We start from the raw sequence: 13,770 nt of genomic DNA, 5'->3' as shown, positions 1-13,770 counted from the left end.
TGGCCAAATACAAAAGAACGCTTTTCATTGTTTAGAAGAGGCAAGGTTAATATCAATTTCATAGCAGGAATAAAAATCCTCACTTACTTCCTCATCCACTTTGTCTTGACTGGATCTTTCCTCCTCTGTTCTTTTCGATGCTATTTCCATTGCCTAAAGAAATGTAAAACAATACAAAAAGTTATCACTCTTCAGAATCGCATCACTTAATCCAACTAACCATTCCCATCTGTGCTTCTCCCTGTACGCCAGGCCGTCACTCACAAACCATTCCAGCTTTCCCTATGGCAATGCCTTGAGCGACACCTAATGGCAACCAACATTCCCACCAAGCACACTTCTAATTGCAGATCTGCTTTGTTAAAAGGGGAAGACATGCTTGCTGCTCCTCCCAGACCAAATTATGGCAGGCCCAGCATGACGACAGGACATAACAGCACAAGGAGAATACAGTGAGTAGTGCTCACTCCTGGAGCGTGGCTCTTCTCATGCACATTGAGCAAGCCAGAGGAGCACAAATAAGGGTCTCATTCAACCTCCAGTACGACAAAGTACACAACATTTGGGAATCCCCATGCTGTACCATATTTGGGCCACTCTCAGTCTCTGCCTCATGGTGTTGACCAGGAATGACACATCAAATCTCCACTCTGAGCGTGGCGTATGTGGCCCCCATTTCTCTTGTGTTAAGTTGAAAAGCTTCCCCCCTCCCCTGCCTCCCTTTTTAAAGAAACATCTAACTGGCAGCAGAGGACTGGCACCTAGAGATGAAACACAGGGGTGCTGCAAGCACCACTAAGTTTACCTCCTCCTAGAATCACTGTGTTCTGCCATTCGCTGTATTTGGCTAGCAAGACTGTGTACGTCGGAGTAACACTGCCCCGAGTCATTCCCTTCCTCCCTCAGACCACCTTGCTCAAATCTGCATTCCTAACCCCATTATCTGTATAAGCATGGTTATATTTCTGCAGAATTTCTCCTTGCCAAAAAGGAAGAACTAATTTAAAGAATCCTGGGTTTAGTAGTATCTGAAATAGATCATGATTAGACCCTTTGAGAAAACATAGAATGAAAGTGTTGTCATCCTATAACAATATAAACGGGAAAGACCTGTATGCATTTTTGAATTACTAGCATAGCATAACATAACATCATAACATTACTACCAGCTTCCTTCAGTAGCAGGATGTCAAATAAATGAGGTGAAGGAGCTCGAACTAGATCTGATTTTATTGTTCAAGTCTTCCTACATAAGCAACAAGGCCATGAGGTCTTACCTTAGCCAGATAGTCATCAATGTTCTCACTTGTGATAGAAGGATCGGTAATAAACTCAAACAGCTCCCTCACAGTCATCACTGCAACATTGTGCTTCTGGAAGAAGTCTACGAGGAATCAAGAGCAGAGACAAAAACCATAAGTAATTTTGTGTAACATACACAGCTGTGATGTTAAAGTGGCAGTTATAGCAAGCCAACGGCCCTGGTGACTTGGGAAAGTCTCAGCAGTATGTACTGCATCATACTGGGTTTAGTTATCAGATGACTCTTGGCCATCTGAAATAAAACTGTTCATCTTCCAGATGCAACAGGTACTGAAAGGAGAATAACTGGGTAAATATAAAAGCCAAACCAATTTCAGCAGGACCCAGACTTAATGGAGTAGAGGCTAAGAAGTAAACAATTTAAGACAGGTGTAGTATTTGCAATGACTAAGATGAAAAATGTATTTCAAAGAATAAGGAATGTAGAGCTCAAACTTTTGCCAAAGAAAAACAGAAGTATCCACTGAAACACAGTACAGCCTAATTATAATGCACCTAAAAGGGAAGACACATTAACATATTAGAATTTTCCTCAATACTACACTCAATTGGTTTCTTGAGTCAAGTATAACCAAATTCAGAGGCTGCAATTCTGTACTGGAAAACAGCAGCGAAAGACACTAAGGACTACTTAATAAGTGTTTCCTACTAAGGTTCTCAGAACATCTCTCACCAGGAGAAATTAATCACTGAAAGAAGAAAAAAATTTAGTTTGGAGGCAGTTCTCTTTGCTCATGGAACCACAAGTCTTTGCAATGATCACAGCTAGGGCATAGCATAAAGCAAGGCAGTCCTCAGAGTCCCTGTAGGAGGACTACACAGAGAAAGCTGCAGTGACAGAAAACAAACAAACAAAACACACCAAAACCACTGCAACTCACTGAGGCACTAGAGTATCTAGGGAGAGCAAGCCAGAAGACATAAAAAAAGAGCAAGGGTGCAAGTATCTGAGCTGGGAGTTATTAGAAATCCATGAACAGAAAAGGAATAAGGAAAAACTAGCATATCAGGTATCAACAAACACAAAGCATCAAAATGCACACAGTTCCTTTTCCACAGAGTTTGAAGAGTCTCTGTAAAATTAGAAAGAGGTCAACCTAAAAAGAAAGCGGGGAGGAAAGCAGTCTGCAGTGACAGATTTCCTGTCCTCAGAGAGAAACACAGCCTACCAGGAGGTGTGTGTCTGTTACACAACACACATACTCACACACAAAGACCAAATTTTCAAGAGGAAAAATGCCATACAGGTACCTTGTTTATCAAAATACTATAACAAGTGATAACATCTCTAATAAATTACTCAATGCCTCGATACTCTCAGCTGACCTGGACAAGTAAGTGCATGGAACTTCATAACATGTGGTAACTTCTTGCCAGCTGAAAAATTCCACGTCTGGATTCCACTCACAGAAGGAAACACATCAGTATATCTGCTCAGTTCTTTAAGTAAGGGAAGACTGGGGTGGGTGCTGCTGCAGACTGGGACTGATCTCTACTTTCTGCCATAAATCTGAGATTCAGCTAGGTGACTCACTTTGCCCAAACAATTTCTAGCTCCCTGAGGAACCCATGAGAATCTGGGAGAAGGAGCATTTTCACTGAAGTTTGACAGATTCTACACTCAGTTATACCTGAAAGAACATAGGTAAACACAGTTCACCTTCCTAAATGAACCAGCTGTCAGAACAAGAGTTAAAGTACCACCCACTCACCGTTAACGTTGGCACAATCCTTTCGCAGGAACTCCAGCGCATGTGGGTGGTCATGCTCCACTGCCTGAGATACATCAATGATGTACACATCCCCGCTGTGGTATCTGCAAGTGAACTCAGAGAGCTGCACTAACTCCACCACTCTCATATGGGAGATTATTGAAAGGCAGGAAACAGTGTGCTTCAAACTTAAAAAAACAGCAAACAATCTTAGTGTATTTCACTAGCATACACCTTGCATATTAGGGCCAGAGTGGTTTTTTTGGGTCAACCCTTTCCCTCCTCTACACAAGCTGTATTATTAAAGAAATAGTCTTCTTGTGAACACAAAAAGCAGTGATATGGGTGGGGTGCGTCCTGGTTTAAGCTGGGATAGAGTTAATTTTCTTCGTAGAAGCTAATGTGAGGCTATGTTTTGGATTTGGGATGAAAATAATGTTGATAACATACTGATGTTTTGGGTTGTCGCTAAGCAGTCAAGGACTGTCCGGCTTTTCATGCTGGCCTGCCAGCAGGAAGGCTGGGGATGCACAGGAAGCTGGAAGGGGACACAGCCAGGACAGCTGCACCAGGCTGGCCAAGGGGATATTCCATACCATATGACATCATGCTCAGTATATAAAGCTGGGGGAAGAAGGAAGGGGGGACGTTCGGAGTTATGGCATCTGTCTTCCCAAGTAACGGTTATGTGTGATGGAGCCCTGCTTCCCAGGAGATGGCTGAACTCCTGCCTGCCCATGGGAAGTGGTGAACTAATTCCTTGTTTTGCTTTACCTATTGAACTGTCTTTATCTCAACCCATGAGTGTTTTACAATTCTCTCCACTATCCCACCTGCAGGGGCAGGGAATGAGTGAGCAGCTCTGTGGTGCTTAGTTGTTGGCTGGGGTTAAACCACAACAGGGCAGAAAAAGAAAAAAAAAAATATACCTTAATAATTTTTTCTCTAGTTGAGTTTTTGTTTGTTTGTGAGGATTTTTTTTTCTTTGTTTGTTTTGCGTTTTTCCTTTTAAACAGAGAAACCTCCCATCTGGGTTAAAAACTACACAATTAATTACATGTTACAAAACCCAGTTACAAAAAGGACCCCGCCCTCCCTTAAAGGTAGACTAGTACTCTCACATAGAGGTTGCCAATGCATACATTTTAGATGTCACAACTCAGAACAAAGTTTAAAAACATACAGCATATTAAATTCACTGAGATCCGCATGAACAAGTCTGGCATCTTGGTACATTCTTCTCATGTACTGGATAATTTGTAGGTACAGTTCCCGGACTTTGGAGTCAGATAACTGAGCATTCTTCAGCAGAGGAGCAGGCCTTTAAATTAGAACACAAATAACAGAAAGTGAATACTTTTTCCTTCTTCTTACCAGCTGCAAATGCTTTAACTGCTGTACCTGATCCTGCCGCTCACCAAGTGTGTCAGGCAAGTCAGCGTGAACAGCAAAGCGCATGGAGTCAGCACGAAGGGCAGAAAAGCTTGGTATATGCTTGCCAAAGACACCGGAGCTCTGTTTCCAACGTGAGGTAATTTGGACCATGCTACATTAATGTTTGCACTACAAAATGATGAGCTATCTTCATGTATAATTAGCAAGCCTTTCCAGCCTTAATCTCTGGCTAAGCCACTTTACGAATTAATTTTGCACACAACTGAGGCTTCAGAATCATTCAGATTGTCTGTGGTAGCAGCTGGCAAATGTCTGGGTATTCTACAGGTCATATGCACATGTAAGAGTAACATGTTAGTTTACAGATCTAAAAGTAGGTAAATTCAGAGGGTTGATTTGTTTGTTTTTAATAACAGGTTGTGGAAAGCTACTAACAAAAAAATATTTTATTTTCTAAGGATACTTACCTATCACCTTTACCAATAAAGCCCATGACAAGAACATGGCTTCTTAGCATAATTGGCTCTGGGCAAGGTATCTGGGCTGTATTCAACCTGTAACACAGGAACAAAGCCACAAAAAAGTAAAACCAAATTCTACTAGTTGCATTGCACTAGTTCCTATAGGAGCTCTGTTGCTTTAAACATAATACACAATAAGAGCTCCTCTACCTAGGAAACTCACTTGTGAAGAGCAACTAGAAAATGAATACAAAAAGCCACAACCATTCTGGTTCTGACTCTTCTCTAAGCATTCCTGTGTCAGACAAAGAAACTTTACACAGTTCAGGTTAATCAGTGTGCTGTCACTCTGCAGCAGCTTTTTCTAGCTTTTCCTCACTTTTCAGTCATGTCAGAGTGTTCAGACATTGAAGAGCTTAGAGCATGAGCAGCAAAACAAAAGAATATCTTTATTCCTCCCTCCCTTTTCTCTCTCACAGGGGTGCTTAAGACACTTTCCTGAATACTCCAGAGACCCTAAAAGGTATTGACAGACACAGTCTAGCAACAGAAGAGTACTTCCTATCAACTTAAAGTTACAGTTACCTTTGCATGCTGAAATAAAAACTGGAAGAATCACCTTATTAAATTCCTCATTTCTTTTTCAGCCCATGTCTTCACCATTTTTCTTGGGTTGCCTTTACAATATCCATGACGAAATCTTTAAATAAATAAAAGACAACAAGGATTCTTAGCCAATCGATGCAGTATTAGCACCAGTGATTTTACCATCTTTGAAACAACCCCTCTTCCCCAGTAAAACCTGGCAAAACTCCAACTCACCTGAATTCACCACTCACATACTTATCCCGGTCCTTAAACATTAGAATAGAAGTTTTGTAAATCTTTATTGCTCTGTTCTCTCCATTTGCAGTACTGGCATGATATACATTAGCCTATCAGATTACAGAGGGAAGAAATAACATTACAAGAGAAATGCTTTAAACCAACATAACCTTCTCTCCTCTTCTCTGCGTGACATCCTGGAAAAGATCTGATAAGCTTTCTCTCCCCAGTCCCTACGTGGCACCCAGATGAGTGAGACTGCACATAAGGGTGCTCTCTTTTTCTACCAGAGGCAGCTTACAGGAAGTACCTAGGACTGGGTTGGGGTGTGGCAATGCATACAGGACAAAAACAACAGTGCACAAGAAAACTCTGCCTCATCCACATTTTGAAGACTGAAAGAAGCCCTTGTGTGAAGGCTTAACTTCAGCCTGTGTACTATTTAGGTCCTAAAGCATGGCTCAAACGTCTCACGCTTACACCTCTACAGAGGGTGGAAGTATGCCTTTAATCAGCATCCAAGGATTTGGAAGAAAACCAGATCAGCCTAGGGACTAGGCATTCTAAAACTGATTTATTAATTTACTTGGAAATTTTTGTGGTCTGATTTTAATTTTCTGCACTATTACTTGATAGTAACAGCACACAAACATGCTAGTTTTGTAAAAGCAATGAAAGTTTAATAGTATTTTAAACAAAATTCTGTTACACCGTTTAGATTCTCCGATGCCTGCTGACATGGGGAGCTGGTCTCATCTGCATGCAAGAGTCTCACATGAAGAAAGAATTACCTGGGTTTGTACGTTTTTCAGGCACTGTTTAATATTGTGTGTACACACACCCTTTTTCAAAAACTTCAGTTGTAACATACAATTAACATGATCCACAATTCAAGATAACACTTAAGTATTCTGGGAAATCTCATACTTGGAGAAACTCGTTTCCTTTAACATAAATGGCATTTTATCTTAAGATAGCTTCCTACCAATCAAGCAACACACACACAAAAAAAGTAGTACTAAAACAAATTATTTCAACACATCATCTGAGCGCCATAGGCTTCCACCTAACTTGCTGAGAAAAAGACTATCATGTCAGTTGTAATAAAACTTACTTCTTTCCCTGTGCTGATGCAGCCATTGATTTCTGATATGACAGCTCTAGTTAGCATCTTGAACAGAATCATTCGGGTCCTTGGATCCAACACCTGAAATTTGATTCAGAGAAGTCAGCACAACTGCTCTCTCTGAAGAGGACAAAACCTAATAATACAGTCCAGTCTTAGTACCATATGCAAGGATCCATGGCATCAGGCTATTCTTAAGGATCAAATAATAATCCAAAACAGCAGCCACCCAGAACTTTGCTATGATTCACTTTTTCTTTCAAGTTTTTTTTTTTTAAGCTAAGCATACGTCCTTAAGCTACCTCTAGAATACACATAAGAGAATGATTTCCCACCCACTTGGGATTGGAAATCCCAATGATTTCCCCATTAAATGTGTTAAGGTAAGGTTCTTTTAAGATATAGCTATCATAACTGGCCTTGGGCCAGTAGCAGTTCAATCTTGCTAAAGAAAAAAAACAGCATTTTTTTATTGTTCTTTGGAATTTAATAAAAGCTTAAGATGAAATTCTGCACTGTATATACGATCAAATCACAATGGTAAGCACAAAAATGAGTTCCAAAATGTTTACGGAAGCAAGTACAACCTTCGTACAAGAAACATAAGTAAACAACTAGTCTCTTCAGGGTAACAAGGGAAACAGAATTCTAAGGCAAAACTCTGTTTCTACAGCATCATTTTTATTATTGATTCCAAAATTCAACATTAATTGTTCTAGTCAAAAGAGAAAATTGACGAATTAAGGACTTACCTGTTCTACTGTTGCTCTGTCTGACTTGTCTTTGACTCGGTACCTAGTGGAAGTGAAAATAAAATGATACAATCCCACATCTGGACTCAGTACTTTGACAGAGTAAAACATGACATTCTGTATCAAAGATAAGATGAGAGCCTCAAGAAGTAAGGCTTTCAGTTCATACAAAAGCAAAGGTTTCTCCTGCAGGCAGGGGTGGGGGGGAAGAAACACACAAACATCAGTGCCCTTCGCTTTTATAGGTATCTTCTTCCACTGAGTTATGCTCATTCAGGAGAAAACAGTATCTATCTTAAAAACTTAGAGCAGGCATTACATAATTGGGGGGGGAAAAAAAAAAGTACCTTTCCCTCACCAAATCATCAGGAGGAACATTCAAAAGGTTTCCAATACTTTTTTAGCCCAACTGCTTAAGGACCTCTGTTTATAAAAAACTGTATCAGAGATAAAAATAGTCTTTTGCTAGTGGAATGACACCGTCACTTTTGTCTTACTACACCAATACAATCAGACATGCTACCAGCTGCAATGACAGAAGGATCGTATCTTTGGAATGATTTAGACAACTGATCTGGAAACCAAAAAGTTGTAAGACCAAAAGGCAAACTCCATGCTGACTACTTACAAATTTTGTTTTTCTTAATAAATTTATTAAAAATTCAGGATCACACTAGGAAGTAGGAACTACTCTTCTGGGTTCAAATTGTTGAAATGAAAATAGAACCAGGAATAATACTCACATATCTGCTTCCTTCTGTCTAGACTTTTCTGTAACTCTGTTTATAACAGAATCATCAAAATTCAACTTATCTGAAAAACAGGTAAGAAGAAATTAAAAAAAGCAAAACCTAAAAAAGTTTCCTATGTTTGGAATTGCCTCTGCAATTCTGCTGCCAGCTGATACGCCGCAACACAACGTTCAAACACAGGTGGAGCTTTCTGTATCAAGCACAGAAGTTTACCACAGAAGCTTAGCTACATACCGCAGTTAACCTAGCTCTCCACTCTGTCTACACTTCAAAGTAAGACTATAAGGTAACAATACAGAGGAGTGAGACAGTCCCACAGACTTGGAGATGCAATGCCATCCAGAAGTAATGCCTTTTGGATAACATCTCACCATTAAATTTGTCCTCCCTTCTCTTACCACAATTGACTGCCATTTTTCTGAACAGAATAAGCAACAGCCTCCAGGATTCTCATCCCATGATGTATTTAAAATGGTATTTGACTAATTGCTGAATGTATAAAAGCTGCTGTATTTGGCTACATATATCAGCACCACTCTTTTGGACCCTCATTTTAGAACCCCTTCGTTATGAAGGAAAACATAGCCTCTGTTTACGACCCTGTCGAAAGGCCCCAATCACACAGCTACACCCAGCCTATACATTAACAGGCTGAGCTGAGCAGCCATTTCCATCACATGGTGAACATCAAGCTGCACCAGCTAGGACAGCAGCCTCTTCGCATAGAAACTCTACCCCGGTGAGATAACTGTTATTTAAGGTACCACACTAATACTACAGGGGGCTGCAGTCATCTAGAAAATTTAGCTGTGGTAGCAGCTTTGACAATGACCAACAACATCACAACAGAAAGCGGATAACCTCCCTTCAGCAAAACAGCTTGGTCCTGCAGAGAAGCTAAGGAAAAAATACTTAATGTGGTCTGGAGAAGTGAAGGGAAAGGGAAAAAAACAACCCCAAACAAAACAGCCTTGTGGCTGTGAAGGGGGAGAGAAAGGGCTATGACAGCTGGCTAATAGAGTCTAAAGGCAACTTCAAGTAAGCAAAAGCCATTTTTCAATCTGTCTGGCAACGGTTAACTGCCATTCCAGTGAGTTCTGGCTTAAAGTAAGCAGAATTAGTCTGAGGACATCATAGAGTGGTATTTGTTGTCATAAAAGAAGCCAATGCAATTATACTCACCTAAATTAATTTTATGTTCAAATTTCCTTATAGCCTTGTCTGTAGGGGTTGACATTCTTGCTGAATAGCAACTAGGGGTCTGTCTATTTGCCTGAAAAAAAGGATTTGTTAATATAAGTTGCCTTCTCTAAATAGCCCTTTGAAATTCAAAACAATAGCATTGGAAAAGTCATCTCAAATGCCTATGTCTAAAGCTATAAATAGAAAACCAGAAAGAGTTATGGATTAACATCAGTTAATTCAAGATAAGAAAATAAAGGTGACTCAGTTAAAATTCCAAAAAGTGCCCCAATTCACTGTTATTTTTAGTCTGGGAATTGAGCTGTAAGTCTCTCCTATTAACACTTTTTCCATCTGTAAAAGGAAGGCAGAGAAAGATGACAGAAAAAATGAGAAGGTAATGAACAGAGAAAACTTTCCAAGATGGTATGTTTTTTTACAGGTAGTCTCCTCCAAATATTCGAACACGATTTCACCAACACTGGATAAACCGCTAACTGAAGGCAAGAGTAAGTCACCCAGGAAAAGTGCTGTGAGTCAGACATGACATGCCGTGATCAGCACCACTCTAATTTATCTCAACTATTCTGTTATGTTGGTATCAATAAGAAAAAGAGGTTTTGAACTTCCAATGTCCAAGCTGAGGAGAAGGATGCTAGTTCTCACATCACACATGCTTTTCATCCTGCACAATGCCTGAGTTTCTATGTCAACAGCATACGCTCCAAATTAATCCACTTCTAGCACCTCCCTCCATCTCCTATGCTTTCTTTTACCTCCTTCACTATTAGTCCAAAACATAACCCATTTCACCCTGGGTGTGACAAGCAGGTACGGTCTCCAAATTAAATATAAAAGATGAGGAAGATGCTCAAAAACACAGAGGACAAATACCAAAAAGTAAGCAACATGAGTAGAGATCGGGGTGCGCAAAGAAAGGTTGAGAAAGCTGCAGAACAGAAGGAAAACTGCACCGACAAAGACAATCCAGCAACAGAGACAAGGAAATCAAGAGGAGCTCTGGCTACAATGTACATACACACATGGCACGGCAGAGGAACAGATTCAAAGGAAGGGGATTCTCTTGAGGAAAAATTTCCATTTGCATTTATGCTCAGCATAATACCAACAAAGAACAAAGCCTCCAGGTTAGCCCCACTTGCTCTTGGGCACCCTTGATGCTCACAAAATAGCCTTCAACATACCTGTGGATTGCATCCACCAGCAGCATTGTGGCGCTTCATGAGTCTTCCCACCTCATCATCCCAGTCCCAGTCTTCATCTTCCTCTTCATCATCACCGTCATCATCACCATCACCTTCCTCAGTGTTAACTTCTTCACACACGCATGACTGGCAGTTCTCAGTGACCTCACCTTCTTTAACTGTTTCTGTGTCTTGCGTAAATTCACTTCAAACAAATACAGATGTTTATACAACTACAAATGATTGTTACAGTCATTGAATATTCAATACATTTATCCCAACAAATGATTTCACAAGGTTAGCTCTCCATGAGATGTTGCTCACTTCACCTATCTTTAAGCAAGCATCTATTAGGACGTCACTGCCTTTAAAGGATGGACTACATTTACATCATGTTCATGAACACATCAGTGCTGCCTTCTAACTTGTTCTGCAGTTACTCATGTTTGGATCCCTCTGACTCCAATCGGATGAGCACACCAGATCAGGCCAGCTGGCCCCTTCACCAGACATGAACCACTCTGCTTGCTGCCACTGCAGATTTCCACCTGACAAGGCATCACACAAAATCTCACCAGAGGCAGACAGCCAACCTGTTGGGAACTCAGGGCACCAGCACAACCTATATGAAAAAAAAGACCTAAAAAAGAACTTGTGGGAGAAATGAGCCCTTTTGACTTACTCATGTCTTCTTGTCTGTAGTTTGTCACGTTTTTCTGCCAGAAGTGTGTCCCAAAGCAGATTCTCTTTGGGCATTTGACATTTAATTAAATAAAGAGTAAACTGGAATGAAACCGGCTTGAACCCATAACACAAGACCATTCCTTATTCACTCCCCACTAAATATAAAAAGCTCTAGGGTTTCAGTTCAACAGAAAACATGCTTTAATTCCAAGACTAATCAAAGCTATTAGCTGTCCTAAGCAACTCACCATTCTCTTATATGGTTTCACATGGTCAGTTACAAACACCACCAAGGTGAAATTGCCTTGACCACCCACAGAGTCTGCAGGTGGGTCTGCTCATTTTAGTGGCTAAGCAGAAATCACAAACAATTGAAAAGGAAAGGTGAGAGAGCACATGCAGCCTTTCCTCACACATGCTGTTTCAACTCAGGCAGCACACCCACCCTCCCCCACAGTTTTCAGGCCGGCATACAATCACAGAGTCTTCGTGTTGGAATGGACCTTTTGAGGTCATCGAGTCCAACACCCTGCCACGAACAGGGACATCTTCAACCAGACCAGGTTGCTCAGAGCCCTGTCCAACCTGACCTTGAATGTTTCCAGGAATGGGACATCTACCACCTCTCTGGGCAACCTGTGCTAGTATTTCACCACCCTCATTGTACAAAATTTCTTCCTTAGATCTAGTCAAAATCTACCCTCTTTTAGTTTAAAACTATTACCCCTTGTTCTTTCACTACAGGCCCTGCTAAAAAGTCTGTCCCCATCTTTCTTATAGGCCCCCTCTAAGTACTGGAAGGCTGCAGTAAGGTCTCCGCAGAGCCTTTTCTTCTCCAGGCTGAACAATCCCAGCTCTTTCAGCCTTTCTTCATAGAAGAGGTGCTCCATCCCTCTGAGCATTTTTGTGGCCCTCCTCTGGACCCTCTCCAACAGGTCCATGTTTTTCCTGTGCTGAGGGCTCCAGAGCTGGACGCAGGACTCCGGGGGGGTCTCACCAGAGCAGAGTAGAGGGGCAGAACCCCCTCCCTCGACCTGCTGGCCACGCTGTTTTGGATGCAGCCCAGGATACAGTTGGCCTTCTGGGCTGTGAGCGCACATTACCCAGAATGCCCAGCTTTTCACTCACCAGTACCCCCAAGTCCTTCTCGTCAGGGCTGCTCTCCATCCTTTCATCCCCCAACCTGTACTGACACCGGGGTTTGCCCCGACTTGGCATCCCCACGCCGGTCCTCCTTCCCCGCCGCTGGGCGGCGTGCACGACTGCTCCCCTCCCCGATCGTCGTTTTTTGCCGGCCGCGCCCGGGGACAGACGCACCCGAACCACCACCCGCACGGGCGGCTCCGACGCGGCCTGCCGGGAACCGCGGCCAGCCCCTCACCCCTAGGCCTGCTCGGCCTCCCCTCGTGCCGGCGCGGCGCGCACCGAGCGGCCCACGCTCTCGCCGCCTCCTACCCGTCGGAGCACTCCGCATCGTCAAACTGCCCGGGCACGGCCTGGCTCATCGCCACCGCCCGGTAATCCATGGCGGCGGGAGGCAGCCGGCCGGCACGGGGGGCTGCAGGCGCCGGGCTGCCCCTACGGCGCCGGCAGAGGGACCAGAAGGACCGAGTGCGAGCGAGGCCTTACGACTGGGGCGGGCGGGACCCGCCTCCGCCCCCGCCCACTTCTCAGGTTCCGGCTCGGGGATTGGCTGCGAACGCCTGACGTCAATCTTACCTTCGGGTTTGGCCCAGGCGCGAGTAGCTGGTGTGAGAGGCGCGGAAATGGCGGAGGGGGAAGCGGGCGGAGAGCCGGGGTTATAGCCCTCTCGCACCGAAGCCGCGGCACACCGCGTAGCTCCGACAGACACTCCGGTGTACATCCGGTAGCCACAGCCTTCCTGTGGGGGAACGCGCGGCGGCCACCGATAAGTAAATACTGCTCCGGGGTACATCTGTACAACATGGCGTAATCCAGCCTTAAAAATGTTGCATCTTCAAGCTCTTTCCTCTTTACTAGAAATGACCATTTATGCCACGGATTCGTGGTCGTTCTCCCTAAAAAGTTAGTCATGATCTGTGTCACCTGTGATAGATATTGATACGAGTTCTGTTTAAAATACTCTGAAATATTAAAATTCCAATCTTTATTAAAATAAAGCTCCATCTGAAGACAAATTAATTCCACATTTTCAAGCCTCGCTAGAAGCCTCTTAGGTCACTGTAACATTCCTTACACCAAATGGTGTGCTAATCCTTTTATATACTGAGATAATAAAAGTGCTGTGCTTTTGCTATCTGGTACATAATAGCAAAATTTTAAACTGCAATCTTTTTTTGTAGATGTTTTCCCTTATCCAAGTGGTATATAT

At 42.7% G+C, this 13,770-nt stretch overlaps 1 protein-coding gene across 1 annotated transcript in view; it reads right to left on the bottom strand.

Moving 5' to 3' along the window:
- RIOK1 (RIO kinase 1) overlaps positions 1-12,943 on the bottom strand; it is a gene marked incomplete at both ends in the record, with an annotated part of 17,976 nt that extends 5,033 nt beyond the window's left edge. Inside the window, 13 exons of the mRNA XM_081996692.1 lie at positions 88-153; positions 1,278-1,384; positions 3,036-3,139; positions 4,219-4,356; positions 4,898-4,984; positions 5,511-5,591; positions 5,714-5,826; positions 6,831-6,923; positions 7,595-7,637; positions 8,338-8,407; positions 9,529-9,619; positions 10,734-10,938; positions 12,873-12,943. Coding sequence (XP_081852818.1) covers positions 88-153; positions 1,278-1,384; positions 3,036-3,139; positions 4,219-4,356; positions 4,898-4,984; positions 5,511-5,591; positions 5,714-5,826; positions 6,831-6,923; positions 7,595-7,637; positions 8,338-8,407; positions 9,529-9,619; positions 10,734-10,938; positions 12,873-12,943 — 1,269 coding nt within the window. The remainder of the gene's footprint in view (positions 1-87; positions 154-1,277; positions 1,385-3,035; positions 3,140-4,218; positions 4,357-4,897; positions 4,985-5,510; positions 5,592-5,713; positions 5,827-6,830; positions 6,924-7,594; positions 7,638-8,337; positions 8,408-9,528; positions 9,620-10,733; positions 10,939-12,872) is intronic.
- Positions 12,944-13,770: the final 827 nt, after the last annotated feature.

Source organism: Phaethon aethereus, assembly GCF_964289735.1.
Source record: "Phaethon aethereus genome assembly, chromosome: 2".
Lineage (NCBI taxonomy): Eukaryota > Metazoa > Chordata > Aves > Phaethontiformes > Phaethontidae > Phaethon > Phaethon aethereus.
The sequence above is the reverse complement of the archived record's forward strand: the minus strand, read 5'-3'. Positions and strand labels throughout refer to the sequence as shown.